General features: G+C 46.2%; 1 protein-coding gene across 1 annotated transcript in view; it reads left to right on the top strand.

Annotated features, from left to right (window-relative positions):
- Positions 1-1,533: 1,533 nt before the first annotated feature.
- Positions 1,534-18,793, top strand: part of KLF3 (KLF transcription factor 3) — a 37,218-nt gene continuing 19,958 nt past the window's right edge. Inside the window, exons 1-2 of the mRNA XM_007522792.3 lie at positions 1,534-2,168; positions 16,762-16,857. Coding sequence (XP_007522854.1) covers positions 16,801-16,857 — 57 coding nt within the window. The 5' untranslated portion in view covers positions 1,534-2,168; positions 16,762-16,800. The remainder of the gene's footprint in view (positions 2,169-16,761; positions 16,858-18,793) is intronic.

Raw genomic sequence — 18,793 nt, 5'->3', positions numbered from 1 at the left:
CTTACATATAGAAATTGCATAATTTCACTAACTGAGATTACCCAGCACTAATAGCTACACTATAGGTCTCAGAATACACGGTATCACTGAGTTTTAAGCTGTACTATGCATGCTTGGAGCATTCAAGGGGAAGGGTGAACTTGGAGGGGTTATTTTTGTTTAAATATTTATTCCCTTTTGTTGCCCTTGTTGTTACTGTTGTAGTTAGTATTGTTGTTGATGTCGTCGTTGTTGGATAGGATAGAGAGAAATGGAGAGAAGAGGGAAAGAGAAAGACAGACACCTGCAGACCTGCTTCACCGCCTGCGAAGCGACTCCCCTGCAGGTGAGGAGCCTGGGGCTCAAACCCGTATCCTTACGCGGGTCCTTGAGCTTTGCACCATGTGCGCTTAACCCGCTGGGCTACCGCCCGACTCCCGGAGGGTTTTTAAAACATCTTGAAGCAATAACAAGCCACAGACTGAAGCTGGGGAGTTTTAAAACATTACAGAGGTCTAAAACAATTGAACCAATTTGTCCTTTGTTCTGTTTATTGCATTCTTTATTACATTAATACTATTTAAAAAGAAATTCAAAAAGCATGAAACTCCAGTACCCAGATGTACAAAGTCCTCCTGGGGACCTGGCTGGGACAGACAGCGCGATCCCCCCGCCCCGCCGGGCTGCGAGCGCCCGGCCAGCAGCTGAGCACGCAGGCGCTCGGTCCCCGGGCGGCGACCAGAAACCAAAGGTCGCCTGGCCGAGCCCTCCGCCAGCCTCGAGCTCTCCCTCGGGGAGGAAGGACCCGGACCGAAGTTTGCCAAGTTTTCGGGCAAGCCAGGCTGAGCCAGTATCGCAGCTCCCCTCCGCCTTTTCGCTCCATTGGCAGGCCCGGCCTGTGCGAAGTTTGCTTGAGGGTGGAGAGCGGAGGGTCTCTGGCCTTCGATCAAGGTCCCCCGAGGCCGGGAAAGCCGGCCCGCAGCCCCTCCACGCGGCGGGCCGGGGGTTTGGACGCTGCGCCCAGGGCACAAAGGGAGAGCGCGCCAACCCGAGGGCGAGTGACCTTGGAAACGCAGCATCATCTAGGATCTGGGAGTTCCCGACAGACCCCCTCCACTCCCCCTACCCTGCCCTTTCCCCTCCCCACCCCCATCGCTCTTTCTCTCCTGTGTGCGCCCCAGTCCACCAGCTCCTGCACCCCCACCCCCAGCGCCTTTTTCAGCTTTTTCTTTAAGAGACTTGCGAGCACTCGGCCGAGGAGGGGCCGCTCTGGCCGCGGGGCCCAGCCCTTCCCGCCGCGCCCGGGGCCGCCCTTCCCGCCCGAGCCGGCTGATTGATGGCCCCGGCCGGCCCGGGGCCCCCGCCTCGGCTCGCCCGCGAGCCCGGCTATGTGTTTTGGAAGCGGCGCAGCGGGCAGCAGCCCTGTGACGCCCCGAGCGGGCAGCACCGCCCTTCCTTCCCCCGGGCTTGGGCGGCGGCGCGGCGGGTCCCGGGCGGGCGGGGCCGCACTCCGGGGCGGAGGGCGCGGGGGGGGGGGGGGCGGCGCGGGGCCGGGTGGGGGTGGCGGGGCGGGGGCCGCGCACGCCCAGCCCCACGGCCTCGCCGCGCCTTGCGGGACAGGTTGGGCCGGCGGGGCGGCGCCCGGCTCCGGGGAATAATGAGTGTCTGTCAGGCCGTCCCCGGGTGACTGGGCGGGGCGGGGCGGAGGCGGCGCGGGAGGCGGGGGCGGCGGGGGAAGGGCGCAGGGCGGGGTGCGTGTTTGCGCTAGTGACTCGGCCGACCCCTCCGGCGGCAGCCTCCACCCAAGTGGGTGGGGACCCGCCCAGCCCGGGCGGCCGTGGCGGCTCCCTTTCCCCTCCCTGACCCTCCCACCCTGGGTCCCAGCCTCTACTTACCCCGCCAGCCCCGGGAGGCTCGCAGAGCGAGCGGCGCCGGCGTCATGTGACTGCCCAGAGTTGGTGCCAGGAGCCAGAGGGAAGCCAGGAGCCGAGCCGCGCGGAGCCGGGGCCCGAGCCGCAGCGCCCGCCGCACGCGCGCCCGTCCCCGTCCCGGTCCCGATCCCCAGCGACCAGCGCGGCTACCGCCGCTCGGACTGGAGCGCTGACACCGCTGCATTCGCGGGGCCCCTGACCGCCCGGATCCGGGCCTTTTATTGCTGGTCTGCAGCGCTCAGCGTCGCGCCTCGAAAAGTAAGTCTCCTCTCCCTCACCTTTGCTTCTCGCCCCGGGCCCCTGTTGTCTTCCCACTCCTATTTTTTTTTCCCTCCGACTAGTCCGTTTCCATTTTCTTATGGGGAGGGGCCGCAGTGTAGAGGTTGGGGGTGCAGCGCAGGGGGTGGAGACGATGTGGGGTTGGGAAAGTGCAACAGCTCTTTGCAGCCCGGAGTGGGGGGCCGCGGTTGAAAGTGCGGGTTGGCGAACCACCCTGCAGGTCCTGGGGTGCGTGGGGGCGATGAGGCCGGCGGCCCCCGCGAGGGCGCGGGCGAGGGCTCACCTGTGTGGTCCCCCCGGCCGCCGGCTCCCTAGCGAGTCCCTCCAAAGCCCCAGAAATCTCAGTGCTCTCCGCGTGTGGCCGCGTTGTGGGGGAGAAAGGTAGCGCGGAGGCCGCGCGCTCCTGCTCCACCCCCTCCAGGTCCCCCCCCCACCCCGCGCGCCCTTCCCCTCCCCGCCCCCCTTCTGCGCCCATCCCCACTGCCCCCCTCGAATGGGGCGCGCAGTCGCTCGCCGGAGCAAACTTGGAACCGCTTCCCGGGCCTTCTGGGAAGAAACTTGGGGCAATTGGGACTGGAGGCCAGGAGCTGCCAGGGCGTCTGGATCCTCGGAGGCAGGAGGAAATAGCTGGACAGGTTTGGAGAGTCCTCCTCGGGTGCACGGAGAGAACCTGCCGCAGTGCCTGGAGCAAGGATTGCAGCGTGGCTGGAGGCGGAGAGAGCCTTAGGCAATTGCCTGCAGCGTTAGGGACCAAGAGCTTGGTAGCGACCGAGGGATGAGCCCTGGATCTGGACCCTTGGGACCCACCTAACATTTCAGAGTGCTTTTCTTGGGAGATGGCAGATAACGTCTGGCACTGGGATATCTTGTTTCTTTTCACCGGTAACAGAAGAACGCTTTTCTGCTTGACGTTTTACAATATAATAACAATAGTACTAGATGAACATGTGCCCACGACTGATTTTAAAAAGTCGGGTGAAACGGGAATTGGAAATTGCTCGCTTTCTTGTATTTAACTGAAATAAACATACTGAATTTTTTTCACTAACTCAAGAATTGTTTTTTGAATAAGTATCACTAAACATATTCTCACAAGAGTCTAGTGTATGGGGTGTGAGGTGTAGTATGAAGTGATATTCTGACTTAAATGGAGATCTAGGATCTGTATAATTATTAGGCACAACCAAGTAGGGAATAAAGAAATTAGTCATTATAGGTTTCTCTGCAGGGCAGTTCTGTGCTGCCCTTTTCTAAGCTTTTATATTTGAGGAGTACCTTTTCATCAGAAATCCATTTGGATAGTCATCCGCCTAACCTGAGGGAAGACTTGCTTTTAGGAGTAAAAACACAATTTGAGAGCATATACATATCAAATTTTGCAACTTAATGGTATTTTTGTTTGAGAGTGAACCAAGGAGTTTCTTCTTTTGCTTGAGACATGGAGTATGCTGGTGGACTGTGGGCTGTTAACAGAAGCCTAAAATGAGATGTTTGGCCAACTTAAAGTCCCCAGAGAATCCTATATCTCAATTTCTACATTCATTGGGGTTAGCTGCAAATGTAGCAGCATTAGAAGAACCGTGGGCAAGTTCAGTAAGGGTATGCTGGAAGGAACATTGGGTTTGCATGAAACAGAATACAAATATAAAAATCCTAATGTGAAAATAACAAAAGTAGCTGCTGAGACCACAGAAGCTTGTCAGGTATAAAACAGCAGCATAGCTTTGGAGAAAGCTTTTTTTTTTTCCCTGCAAAGTTTCTAAATTAAAACCTGGTCTTCGGTTGCTATGGGCACAGTGATGCTTTTTTTTAACCTGTAGTTATGTCTACATAGTTTCATAAATCTCTCTTAATGAAAACCTGAGTTTTTAACAGACCTGGCTAACAAAATTAAAAGAAATTTTGGCAGGGGGGACTAGGTGCATTTTACTGCTTAAAGAAAAGGAGGTATTTCAGGGTACCTTGCAGAATCTGATACTCTTTACAGATGGCATAACAGTTTTGGATTAAATGAAATGTCAGGAACAGAAAGACATCATTACAGGATAGATGTACGTCTATCCTGTAATGATGTCCCTGTACAGTAGATGTGCTACTGCAAGCATGTTTGTGACTGTGCAGTTGGGAAAAGACAGTAAAAAATTGGGTGATATTAAATGTCCCAGACTCTACCTTTGAAGTACAGGTCTTGTGACTAAGGGACACAGAATTGGTCCCAACTTCGAGTTATGTGAAATAACCCAGTTGTCATCAGAATTTTAATAGCAGTGGACTGTCCTCTTCCTACTCATGATGCTTTTGAGGATAACCAGCAGTCTTCACCCTAACCCAGAATTTGTTCATGTCCAGAGGCCAGCGGTGGGGCTGGGGGAGAAAGAAACAAAAGAACTCAGGCTGGAGGCTGGCGTTAATTAGGAAGGTCTCTGCTGCTTGAACATGATAAAATCCCTGGTTCACTTAGGGTGTTTACTGTATGTGGAAGCTCCTATTTGTAAATAGGGCAGGTCCCCTGTATAAAGCTGGTGTTATTATTCACACCCATAGAACAAACACCTCCACCCCCCTGTTGTTGTCTTAAAAAACTCCAGCTGCTCATGAATATAGGGTCAGGGAGGGCCGGCTAAATGTTTCTCTGTGCTTTCTCTCCAGCACAGCCAGCAGAGCTGTTTCCTGTTCTTTGTTTCAAGGCTGGGGTTTGCGTCATACATTCCAAGTGGCATATGTGTGCTCTTTCCTGTTTCAGGCTGTTTTCTGGTAGATCAGTAGCCCAGACCAGGCCGTGGTCCCTGCCCCTAAACTCTTTCTCCCCACCCAGGGAGTTATCATGTCTCTGCACACTTGGGATTGCTTAAGACGCCTGTGTTATGTCATAATGAGAAGCCGGTTAACCTTTTTACATGCACCCTTTGCTCCAGTGTGCGTCTGTATGGGTGAATAAATACTTTTACCTTTTTTCTCTCTTTCCCCCAAATCTTTCACTGTCAAAATGTGATTTTTCAGAAATGTGTGCAGATTGGCTAGAAACCTAAAAGGAGGTTGTTTTTGTCTTTCATTCTTGTTTTGAGGTGGGTAGGGTTTCTTTGGGGATAGGTAATTTGCCCTGAAGCTGTGAGTTTTAGCATCAAGATTGCCTCCTTACAGTTTGGAAGAAGTAGCTAGCTGTCTGTGGACAGGTACCCCACCCCCAACCCCCTTGTTCCCACTGACTCAGGCAGGGGAGCCCCCATTGGATGAACTCAAGAAGTCTTGGCAGCCTGGACTGACTTGAAAGTCTTGCTTAGGCTTTAAGGAAGAAATCTTTAGAAAAAAGAGTATTGAAGCAAAGATACATTGAGAAAATCCCAGGATTATCTCTTTGTAAAGACAAAGACTTAAATACTAGGAAAGCTGCTTTTTTTTTAAGACAAGATTTTTACTGCATTTTACACTGGTTTCCAAAATAGTCTAGAGAATTTTTAAAAGTCCAACAAAAAGGAGAACTGGAAATAAATTTATTTAACTTGAGAGCTTGGAAAACTCTAGTCTTATACTTTGAATGCAAGATGTATGGATGCTCTTGCTTTTATTGTATACTGTAATGACTTTTTCATAATCTCATTTTTTAAATCTAGTTATGGGTCAACAAATTTCTGGATTTACTATTTAAGACCTACTGTGTGTGTGTGTCCGTCCTTGGTTTTACATAAACTGAGTGTTAAAGAAATGGTTGATGAAGAAAACTTTTGGCAAGTCTCTTCAAGGTCCTTACTATGGGGTTTTCTTGAACATTTAATGGAATTATCCACAATCTTCTCTAATGGAACTAATTGAAAGAGTTGCTAAGGCAGCTAGTCAGGCCCTACCCTTCCACCAAAAAAAAAAAAAAGGAAAAAAAAACGATGGTTTTAGCTTCACACCTTACGATTCTCTGCATAAAAAGGAAATCACAATACATTAAGGAAACTGTTAGGATTAAATAGGTTACTTACTGATAACCTTCCTTTAAAAATGTGAAAGTTTTAGCTTTTTTTTTTTTTTCATTGGAAAAAGCAAATATGGGAAGACTGAGTTGGCATGCAGGACAAGAGACTTTGAAATTAAATTTCATCCCTGAGGAAATAGCATAATGGTTATGCTAAAAGGCTTTCATGCCTGAGGCATCACCAATGTTCCCAGGTTCAAATCTCCAGTACCACCATAAGCCAGAGCTGAGCAGGGCTCCGAAAGAAAGAAAGAAAGAAAGAAAGGAAGAAAGAGAGGGAGGGAGGGAAGGAGGAAGGAAATCCGTAAGTAACCCAAATTGATGTAAGTTTACCATTTCAAAGTTATTAACAATCCAAACAGATTGGTAAATAACATTTGGCTTCCCCAAAGTCATTTTTTTGAAACTCTCTCTTTGGAGAATCAGGAAAGGTAGTTAACAGAGGTGAAGGACAAAATTCTGTGTATTTTTAAAAAGTCTTTATTTCTTTTTTAAAGATTTTATTTATTAATGAGAAAGATAGGAGGGGAGAGAGAGAGAGAGAGGGAAAGAACCAGACATCACTCTGGTACATGTACTGCCAGGGATTAAACTCAAGGCCTCATGTTTGAGAGTCCAGTGCCCTATCCATTGCACCATCTCCCACACCACTTTTTTTTTTTTAAATAAATGCTAAGCTAAGCAGCCCAGGAGACTGATGCCCGTCTTCGTCTTGACCAAATGCACTATTATTCCAGATACAGCTTCATTTTATCACCTACCTTCTTTAGATTTCGTCTTCTGGTTTCTAAGTCGATGTCTTTGCCATAAAATAGCTTTCTTGGGAGTTGGGCGATAGCACGGTGGATTAAGCGCACATGGTGCAAAGCTCAAGGACCAGCAGGAAAGATCCCGGTTCTGGCCCCCGGCTCCCCACCTGCAGGGGAGTCGCTTCACAGGTGGTGAAGCAAGTCTGCAGGTGTCTTTTCTCCTCTCTATCTTCCCCTCCTCTCTCCATATCTCTTTGTCCTATCCAACAATATCAGTAATGACGACAACAATAAAAAACAAGGGCAACAAATGGAAATAAATATTTTTTTAAAAAAAATAGCTTTCTTGGGCAATATTTCTATTTTTGCATCTTGCTGAGTTTAAGAAGAATATCCTTTCAAGACAGAATTTTGTCATCTTGGAAATGGGGCTTCTTTCTGAAGAGCTTTATTTTTATTGGTTTTTAACTTAAAAACCAACAAGACAGTCATAAAATCATAACACAGTGATATCAGGCTTCCTAATATATAATATGCTAGTCAAAACTCATCTAGGGAGGAAGATGGACAAGAAGGATTTTGGTGGTTTTTTAGCACTCTTATTTTCCAGCCTGATAGGTCCCTTTTCATAGACCCCATTTCTCATCTTGAGCAGTTGGACCAGAGCTCAAGACAGGAAACCAGACAGCAGTCTGCCCTGATAAGAGAGAGTATTGTCTATAGAAGGTTAGTCCTGCCTCCCCTCCCCACCCCTTAAAAAAAAAAAAAACACAACTCTCCTTTCTTGAAATTTAGTAATAAAAGAGGCAGAATGCAATAGACAGTTTCTGAATCAGAACTGCAACTGTCTTAAACAACACATATCAATTAGAACATTAGAGAAAATATCAGTATATTTTGTATCCTTTGAAATGTTTTAAGTCCCCTCACCCCCCCCCCCCAGCAAAACAGATTCCTGGAGCATCTTGAAACTCTTCCCATTGTATTGGTAGGCCGAAGAAGTTATCATTTCCCCCATCTATAATAATTTTATGGGGAACTACAGGGGTGGGGGAGGCCATTCAGTCTGTGTATTCCAAATGAGTGGTTCTTCCCAAGGCAGTCGTCTTTCCAGGGGACACACACACCCGCCAAAGAACCCTGATATTAGTCTGGGACATGCTCCAAAGAATGGTCAATCTCAGAAAGACTGGCAGTCCCCAGGGATGGCCCAGAGCTAGTCTTAACCCAGATCAGCAGAGCTTGGCCAAATCTAGACATGAGAGCCCAAGTGAACATTGAGGTCAGTGCATTGTACACTGGAGAAAGATCTGAGAATCAAGTGTGGGTGTTAGTCCTTTTGGCCTATCCAACCGCTTTTCTGTTACCTACTGTTCTTTGAGGCTAATTACTGAAATCCACCCCTTTATCTGTTCTTGCACTTTGTACCCTGGTACCTCCCAAGGCTTTGCACCCCAAAACTACTTTCATTAATGAACAAGTTCAAGTTCCTGTTCCACTTAGATCTCCCTACAGGAGAATGTTTTCTCTCCTGAGCCTCCCAGAGTCCTTCACACTGACTTCACACACTAGGAGGTCTGAGCCAGACTTCTGTGACTCCCGGTATGCAGGTATGCAGTAATTCTGAACACCAGTGCTCTCACCCCTCATGCACTCACACCTTTCCTCTCCTCTCCTCTCCTCTCCTCTCCTCTCCTCTCCTCTCCTCTCCTCTCCTCTCCTCTCCTCTCCTCTCCTCTCCTTTTCCTTCCTTCCTTCCTTTCTCTTTTCCCTCCAGTTTTATTTAGCCTTGCCCTTCATTTTAGCCGAGCATGTGAGAAGTATAGTCTGACATCCATTCACTTATTCATCTCATAAGTATCTATCGAGCACCTACTCATTAGGGCTAATCTCAGATCATGTGTAGCCATTATTAAAAGTTATGCCATAGTGTGGAGTAGCACCTGAGTGGCGGAACCTGAAAAAGCATTTGGAAATCGTAGTTGCCTGCTGGCCGGAGCCTTCCCATAATGCTACACACCTGGGCCCGGGTGGCACTGCTTATATCCCACACCCTGCAGACGGATAAGGGTGGGGGTGACCCCAGTACAAATTGGTTTTAATTCAAAGTCGATCCCATAGCTCAGACTCTGAAGCAGAACAGAAAGAATCCCAGGTCTACAGGCAGACACACTTCTGTTCTTGGCTGCATCTCCAACTCACTCTGAATTTGGGCGAGTCATTTCACCTCTGTTCCTCCATTTCCTCTTTTCTAAAATGGGGATGAGGACCTGACCCTTCCACCCCTGTACAGTTATTATGAGGATTTCCGTATTTGCTCGGCTACAGCTGCCAACTTTTCCCAGCAGTTTTATGGACCAGTTGCAGGTGCATTGGCGAGGAAGAATAATAACCTAATTTAGGGCCTGCAGAATGTGCCTTTTGATCTTGCATCCAAGCATGCACACTAGGAGAGAGGGCGGCAGCAGGGGCCAGTGGGGAGGAGTTGGAATCAGTTTGCTACTGTAAATGCACTGTCCCAGGGAGAGCCCTCACAGATCTGCTTGCTTTTTGAAAGGTGATACTGTCATCCGCTTGGGGAGGGGGTGGGGTTGGTACCAAGTCCACCAGCCTTGAAATCAGACTACTTTGGGTTCAAACCTTGGCTCTGCAATTTAGCAGCTGTGTGACCCTGGGCAGCATACTTGACTTTTCTGTTCGCATGTTGCTCGCCAGTCACGTGGGCACATAGTAGCAGTCACCAGGTATTTAATGCCACAAGTTTGTGCAAAGAGCACTTGGTGACTACCAGTCACAAAAGTAGTGCATCACTTTGTCCTTGGGTATTTCAAACTCTAGACAGAACAGAAACCTTGGCACTAGATATGCTTAAAAGAGCTCCTGGTTAGTAATAAAGAGATTCCTTGAGGATGACACTGATAGGGTTTTTGGAGACAAGGCTAAGGGTAGGAGTAGTGGGGATATATATATGTGTGTGTGTGTGTGTGTGTGTGTGTGTGTGTGTGTGTGTGTGTGTGTGTATGTGTGTGTGTTTTCTTTTAAGGTTACATCCTGTAACTCCCCTTGGCTTATTTTAAAGAGATCTCATGTACAGTTCAAAAGGACAAGGAAATGACTGCAGAACTCCTACTATGGTACTGAGTATCCATACATTATTGGGCCCTTGTGTCTGACTATTTAAAAAAGTCTGATCTCTTTTAGGGAGGAGAGGGGGGCCCTTCAGGGAAGTGTAAGGTACTCCTGTCAAACAGTTCCTTTGGCCAGTTAAAAGGCCCAATCTAGGTAAGAAGAGGAGCCCAAAAGGACCAGGGCACAATCAGCTAGCTGGCCCCACTGAGAGGTGTGGGGGGGGGTTGAGCTGGTCTTTGAAGAATTAGAAGGATTTAGATAAGCCGGAAGGGGACGGGGCACGGGGCATTCCATGTTGGTTGCCCAGCATCAGGGCCAAAAATGAACAAAGGTGTGTGTGGAGGGGGCAGTTGGTCTAGAGAAGGGTACAAGCCAAGGCCTTCCAGCCTACTCTTTGAGCCCCTGGGGACTCCCTGACAGGAGCTCTGTCAGCTGGGGAAGACAAGATAAGAAGTGAACTTTGAGAAGTGTGAGTGGCAAAAGGGTTGGTCGGGATGGATTGCAAAGGCCAAGGTACTGGATGGTGAAGAGACCAGTAGAGGAAAAGTGTCTCCACCCACCCTCAATAGCACAGGCACAGAGGGCATGATGGGAGGAGTAGCAGGGCTAGAAAGAGAAGTTGGTGAGGAAGGCTTAAAAGATGATCTAGTGGGGCAGGTGTTGGCACACCTGGTGAAACGCTCACATTACAGTGCACAGGCCCAAGCCCCTAGTCCTCACCTGCAGGGAGTTAACTTCATCACAAGTGATGAAGCAGATCTACAGGTGTCTCTCTGTCTCTCCCTCCCTCTCTCCCCAAATACTTCTCTGTCCTGTCAAATAAATGAAAAAGAAAAAAAAAGTGACTTAGGTTTTCATGGTGAGTGGTCAGAGTAAAGGCGAAAGAAAAGTTAGGGCAGTAGCAAGGGCGTGGAGGACTGGGGTTTGGGACATGTTGAATTGTTTTACACACATAGCAATGATCTGAATGTGTTTCTGCTTGCTTCTAAGGGAGGGCAGTGTTAGCTTCTGGCTTAATGGCCAGATCCAGGGGTTCTCCAACACCACCTGTTGTGGAGAGTCCTCAGGAACACAAGGACCCACCACCCTCACAACCCTCTCCCTCTGCTTATTTTTAAGGTCCCAGCCTTCCCTGCTCAGGCTGGAATTGCCAGGAACTGGCTGCAGATGCAGCCAATTGGTCCCTCCCAGCCTCCCACTCCCTGCAGGGTGGGGCCCCATGGGTGGAGTAGGGTGGGTCTCCCACGATAGGGCACCAGGCAGAGTCGGCTGGCCTCACGCAGCCCTTCTGGATTTGATTATATAACGCTCCCAGGAGGAGGAGGCTAGTGAGGGCAGAGCTGCCTTTGGGATCCTGGCTGAAGAATTGACACATTATAGCTAGTGCTCAGCTGATCTTGGGTGACTTGCCCATAAAACACAAAATTGTCAGACTAACCAAGTATGTGCAACCTCAGTCAGGGGAGAGGAGTGGTGTTCCCTAAACTTCCCTTTCAAAGGTGTGAAAGGCTCTGGGGCTGTTGAACTTGGAGTTTCTGAAACCAAAGCCTAGGGGCTTGGGTCTCCCCACCCCCACCCCTGTTTTGCTGGGCCCCCTGTCTGCAGTGTGTAGGGATTCTGCTGGGTTGTTACCTTTGCACCTGTCCTTATTTACATGCAAAATCAATCGCCTCACTTGGTCTTTCCGAAGTACAGGGTGTGGGCAGAATCTTATCTGAAGCCTTGTCCTGTTTGGACAAGTTGGACTCGCCTTGGCAACGCTCCATAGGGTGGAGCCGATGGGTGGAGGCAGGAAAGTAAAATTGGGTGGCTTGTTAGCAGAGAGAGGAGAGGGCGGATTGTTTGCTCACTGGATCATTATATTTAATCTGAAACTAAATAATTAACTTCTTCCCCATTTACAAGACATTCTGGTGCAGAAAAACTATGAGGGGCAACGATTCAGAAATGCTCCCCCTGGGAATTATTTCCTTTCAAATAAACTGAAGGAGGTCAGAAAGAACTCTGTGAGGTGCAGATGGACGCTTTTCCAGGTAGGTGCCAGCATCTGGCAACTCTAAAAGGGGCCGCTGACTTCAGCAGCTGACTTCCATCTGGTACCTGACCCCTTGGATTGCTGGCCTGGGCATCAGCCATGGCATTGGAGCTCTCCAAGAGTTTGGGTGCAGAAGTGAAGAAGCATTTCTTTGAGAGCAAAGTTAAGCTGCAGGGATTTTTTTTCCCCCTCCTCTGAAGTTCTCATGGAAAACGAAGAATGAAGGAAACTAACATGTTTCCTCCTTTAAAAATCCAAACACTTGGGAGAATTCAAAAGGAGCACTTAGAAATGGTGTGTGTGTTGGACATAAACTGTGTGGTTTTTTTTTTTTGTTTTTTCTGCCTACACCTGTTTGAGGTCAGCAAGAAAGCAAAGACTTGCTTTGAGGAAGCCAGCTAATTTAGAGGCATAGGGTCAGTAAGGCTGTATCATCGGGAGGGTAATGTAGGCCCTCTGAGGGTCTGGTCTAAGGAAAGAAAGATATGGAAAAATCATGAAGGAGAATGTCAGAGGCAAATCTTGCTGCCGTACCAGCAAGATTGCTTTAGACACATTCTCTTTCCACAATGTCAGTCTCTCTCTCTCCCTTCCTCCCTCTCTCTCCCCTTTCTCTTTCTCCCCCCCTTCCCACACCCCCCCCCTTCTCCCTCTCTGTCTTGTTTTTGTGGAAAGGGGCAGTCATTTATAAGGCTGTTTCTACAATACAACATAAGCTACTTTCAAAAGAGGCCTGGTACCATCATAACCTCTCCTTACTGGGTGTTTCTCAGCTGGCAGCTTGTTGGTACCATCATAAAACAGTTGTCTGGCTGGCCTCAGCCACTGAGCAGGACCACGAGGGGGATCGTATTGTGGCTGACATTCCGTGTAAGTGATTCACCAAACTTTTAAATACATGATCACACTGTTTTTCATTTTGGCAGAATAAAAATGTGGTTTCTTTCTGTCTATAATATCTGGAAAGTCAGACATGTACACGGAGAGAGGGTGAAGGGAAGTCTTTGGGAGGAGAACTCATGTTTTGGCCCTGCAAAAGGACATAGACGAGGAAGATGACATTGGCTCCAACTATGAAAAAGTTACTTTGGCAATGATGATACCTCTCTGTTTTTTGCTTTTAAGTGCCTTGATGACTGATGTGGACTTAAAACCAGTTTTTGCTTCCTTTCTCTCTTTCAAATGTACTTTTGTTTGCCTGGATTGGCTTAGTTGAGAATGTATTTCTGCTGAACTAGTTAAATACAACTAAGATTTAAATACACTTATGACTGGGAAAGCTCAAAAGGAAAACAGAACCATTTGAGGGGGCCTCCTTGTCCCTGTGATTCCCACAGTTATCGGAATTCCTGAGGGCATTTAAAACCCACTCAATTTAAAGACCCTGATGTTTGTTGGCAAACTTAACTTGTATAATACCTGTTTTAGTGCGCCACCTACTGGCTATACTGTAGATTGCTGCCAGTGTTGTGCAATAAATTTTCTAGGGCATTCTAAAATGATGGTGGTTCTGGGGCTGGGTGGTAGTGCCAGTGAAGTACACATGTTAAAATGATGGTGGTTGTCTAGCAGAGAATCAGTTACAGAAGCCAGGCCTCCCACTTTCTGTAGCCAGACAGATAAACAATGGGAGGCTTCTAATGGAGGGGATGGGATGTGGAACTCTGGTGGTGGGAACTGTGTGCAGTTGTACCCCTCTTATCCCTCAATCTTGTCGATCATTATTAAACCACTAATAAAAAAAAATTTTAATGATGGTGGTGTCCTCAGAGCACCGAGTTGACTGATCATAACAAAAGCCACTAAGTTGAGGGACTATTATTTCAAATATGTTACTTCCCTGTTATTTACCAAGCACTTTGAAACACTTTCTTCTGATTTTAGACCAAAATCCAAAGCAAAGTTAATACCAATGGCAAAAATATATATATTTTTTCAACAATAGGTATCAAGTATCAGAGTTTTCTGAACCTAAATAAATGTCTGATTTATCTTAATATATTTAAGCCTCTTCCTAAATTTAGTTCCTTTCTAGCTATGTTAGCTTTCCTTTCATATTTTATTAAAAGTTTAATTATTTAAAACCAGCACACATAAGTGTATAATACTATCCCTCCCCAGCATGTCTCCTAAGATTAATAGTTTAGGGGGATAAGTTATCACTTGATTTATATGTCCCTTCTTTTGTTCTGTGTCTCATTTGACTTTCACTAAGAATATAGCCAGTCTTTTATTTTGCCCTGTTTTGCTTTTTATTTTTTTTTTTTAATTTTATTGCTAAGGCTTCATTGATCTTGGCTGACTTTTCCAGAAAAGGGGGGGAGGAAGAGAGAGGGAGGAGAGATCTGAGAACAACACTGAATCTTCTTCCAATGCTGTGGGGAGGCCAGGCATGAACCTGGGTCACACACATGACACAGCCACGCTCACTATCCAGATGAACTATCTTGCTGGTCAGTAAGCAGTCATTTTAGATTCCACCACTTGTTATTTTTGTTCAGTTAAGAGTTTCAAAATGAGGAGTTGTAATTGTAGCATCCCTTCTTCATTTACTTCTATAATGAGAACTATCAGTGATTGAGTTCCTCCAAGTTAGAGCTGTGTGCAAATAAGCTCACCTTTTCAATTCTTCACAAACCGAGTGTACCGTGTGTGTGTGTGTGTGTGTGTGTGTGTGTGTGTGTGTGTATGAATTTCCTTACATCTTGAAAGAAGGTAGTTGACATAATGTCATTAAAAATATTGCAGTCTGCTGAGTCTTTTTTTTTTTTTCTAAACATATTCAGTAGTCTTTGCTATATGAATTAGAAAAAGCCATTAAAGACTTCGTGAGAAATCAGTGATGAAGTTTGAACCAAAAGGAGCTGCAGAGCCCAACATCCTGTTCCCATACGGGTGTGTGGGCACCTTGGGGCGTGGAGGTGCTAGGCAGGTATGGGCGGTGTGGTTTGTAAGTGCTGAGGAAAGGCTTGGCCTCTGAAGTTAGGTCTGTTAGCAAAGAGCCATATACCTGACACTGTTCCAGAATTGGAACCAACAAAGATGGTGCTGTGTATGTGCAGAATGCATATCCCACATTTGTGTGTGTTTGTTGATAGAGGTAACTTGTATCAGTTTCTCCAGGGTGACTTGTTTAAATTACTGTGCTTCTAGAGACATTAAAAAACCCTGTGTGTGATGTTTGTCATGGTTGGAAGCAATTTCTAAATGTATCTACAAGGTTGAAAGAGTAAAGGAGTCTTAACTTTGTTATAAATCTCCTTTCATCTTCCTAAACCATTGAAGGTAAACAGTTGCCCCATAGCAGGGCCTGGACGCAAGTCTGCGTGTCTCAGAACCAGGTCTTTCTACCCTTCACACACCTAAGATTAAGAGGGCTTTTTGCCAGCAGGATTTGCCTCACTGTACTGTCCTGTCTAGTCAAGTGCATGAACCAGTAAGAGTAAATTCCACTTAAAAGGCTCTAGGGAAGGTCACCAGCTGTGGATCCAAGCCACTAGATTTTCTGACCTCATGGATATAATTAGATCTCATGTCTTTTGTTTATAGTCCACTGTGGGGTGCTGGACAGCCATACTTTGCCCCATATGCATCTGTACAGCTGCTAGGCTGGGAACTGGTTAATAAAAGATCTTAAGGCACAAAGAGGGTTTTATCTTTCATTATGAAATCATCCATTTTTCACTGGCTGTTGGGGTTGATTCTTGCTGGGAATATGTAAGAGGGTATTAGCACCATTGATTTGAGGAGTCCACTGTTAAGATTGTGTTTCTAGATTATAATGTGTCCTGTGATGTAGGGAAATATCATTTTGAAGTTTGGGCTTTATGTTGAGTTGATGATATGCACGTGTTGTCATGAGACCCAAAGCAGGCTATCTTCAACACTGCAGCAAAGCACAAGGACTGCACAGTATTGCTTTCATAATCATAATCGAAGACATCGTCGTATAACTTTCCAGGCATGGACAACAAACTTTTACAGCTGCTGGCTGGGAGCAGGGAAGTATGGAGTTTGATGGCTGAAATAAAAGAAAGAAGTAGTCTAGAACCAGGAACTTCTGCAACTTTTACAGATAGAGCACTATCTAGAACTTGCTCACTTTTCCCAGCCCAGACCCAAATGAGCTATAAAGACTTTGACATCAGCCAAAGCACTTAACGTTTAGTACTATTATTTTATTTGTTTACCAGAGCACTGCTTAGCTCTGTGCTTTGGTGGTGCAGGGGATTGAACCTGGGATTTTGGAGCCTCAAGCATGAGAGTCTTTCTTGCATAACTATTATATTATCTCCCTTGCCTATCTGGTCCTGGTTTTCTCTCTTTTTTGATTTTCCTGTGGTGAACCTAAGTTAAGGTATCTGACATCTGTCTGTGCTGTGAACATCTGTTGAGTTTGTTGCACTGCCCTGTAAACCCTACAGCCCAGAAGGGGAAGTCTACATACTGTGTCAAAAATGTCAGGGCCTATTTATCTGCATCAGAAATGCCATTTGTACTCCTCTGGTTATGACCATGTAGTCTTGATTTTCATTCTACAATATGTCACCTTCATGGGTGAGAACAGCAGATTCCAGCCACGCCAGGGGCAGGGGAGAAGAAAAAGTAAACAATGGGGACCAAGGAATATGTTACTTTTACAATTTTATGCTGCAAATGACCTGGGAATTTAGACGGACACTTTGTTTTGTTTTCTAGGCCAAACACCGGAGCACCCTAGAAACCTAACCTAAAAGAATGCTCATGTTTGACCCAGTTCCTGTCAAGCAAGAGGCCATGGACCCTGTCTCAGTGGTAAGTTCTCTACCATTGAGTGCTCCTCCTTACTCATTCCAGGTGGTAATTGCACCACTGTGCATTGTGTTAGTCCTCAGAGCTGCTCACTGCTTGGTAGGCAAGCTTTGGTCAAAGGCCATGGTAATCAGTGATACCCTCCTAGCAACTGTGTGAACTTTATGATGGGATCTGTGTTTTCATCATTTCCATGCCCCACACCCTCCCAAGATATGATCAGCGCAGAGGTTGGGCCACAGACAAAGCCGGTCATGACAAGAAGCAGTTTTGCAGAAGGTCCTCAGCGAACAAATTTCTTTAGTTTGAATTCCCAAAATTACTGGTTTGGGCACCAAAAGTTTTCTCCAGACTGATTCTTTAAAATCAGTGTGCTTCTAGGAACATTTAAAAACCCTGTACATGATGTTTATCATGGTTGGGAAGCAATTTCTAAGTGTACCTACAAGAAATCTATATCAAGAACATGATTACTTAGAGTTGTTTTTCACTCAAGGTCACCACCTTAACTATATCACAGAATTTCTTTTCTTTTTTTTTTTAACCAGAGCACTATTCAGCTCTGGTTTTATGATGGTGTGGGGGGTTGTACTGGGGCTTTGGAGCCTCAGTCATGAGAGTCTCTTTGCATAACCATTATGCTATCTACCACCACCCTATCACAGAACTTCTTCAAAATGTCTGAATTTTTTTAATGCTGAAAAAAAAAAAAATCTGTTGTGTCTCATTTAGTGTTTAGAGTGTCTTTTCCAGAGCTGATTTAAAAAAAAAAGGACAAGACTTGGGGAAAAAAGCCCAAAAAACTCCTCAGTGTCTTTGCATATAAAAATATAGTAGAGATAAAATGATTTGCTTAAAACCCGATGACAGCAGCCATATGGAACTGTGGCTGTGTAAGAGAGATGGTTGAGGAGACTCGATCAGAAGGGAGAACTTGGCAGTGAGGATGGAATTCCATTTCACTTGGAAGAGCCCTCGGCTGAGAGGGAATTATGTTCGTTGTCTTTTCAACACCTTAGGGCTAAGCTAGCCCCTCTTGTGAGCTAGGCCCCTCTCAATCTCTCAGGCCACCATGAAACTCATAATTGAACCATGTGTTTATGTCGGTACTTCACTAGAGCTGGGAAGGTGGGGGATCACAGACAGGTGTCCAGCTTCAAGGTAGGGGCTGCTTTACTTAAACTTGAGGGCATCTGGTTTAGTGAGTATTAAACGAGGCAACACTCCCACTGTCTTGCTCCTTTCTTCCACAGTCTTGGAAAATATTCACAAGGGGGAGAAAAAAAATCTTGGCCTGAGTTGTGTATCTGAAGGTTGGTCATGACACACTTGCAAAATTAGATCATCCTTCTGCCTTGGCTGTGGAGGTCCCTGCCAAAAATATTCGTACAAGGCATGGGGGTCACCCCGAGGCCCTTGGAACTGAGTTGCCATGGACATTACTAAGCCAATAAAGTGTTTACCGCTGTTCACAGTAAAAGTCAAGTCAGAGTGGCTTTCAGGAACTAACATTCACATTCCAGCTTGATAACTGGATAACTGAGTGTCTGAACATGATAATAACTGAGCGATCGAATTTTATTCATCAAAAAACTCCATTGACTTTTAATGTTATTCATGCTGTTGTCATTTTCATCAACTCCTCTCCTTGGACTATTGGATGATCATTTTAGAGGAAGATTAAGATACAAAATCCATCCATTAATTATACCCTTGAGGTATGAATACGTTTTTAGTGCTCCAGAATATGATTAATTTTATAAATCATGCGGAACCATCAATGGTGCATTTATTTAACTGTTCAGTATACTTCCAGTGTTTTAATCAAGCATGAAAATATAGCTCAGAAATTTAATTTAAAGCTAAAGTGAGCTCCAACTGCTTAGTGTGATATAATTAAGTATAAAGAAGTATACTTAACTTAAAAGTGGAAATAAAA

Source organism: Erinaceus europaeus, chromosome 3 (assembly GCF_950295315.1).
Source record: "Erinaceus europaeus chromosome 3, mEriEur2.1, whole genome shotgun sequence".
NCBI lineage: Eukaryota > Metazoa > Chordata > Mammalia > Eulipotyphla > Erinaceidae > Erinaceus > Erinaceus europaeus.
This window is presented reverse-complemented; position numbering and strand designations above follow the sequence as displayed.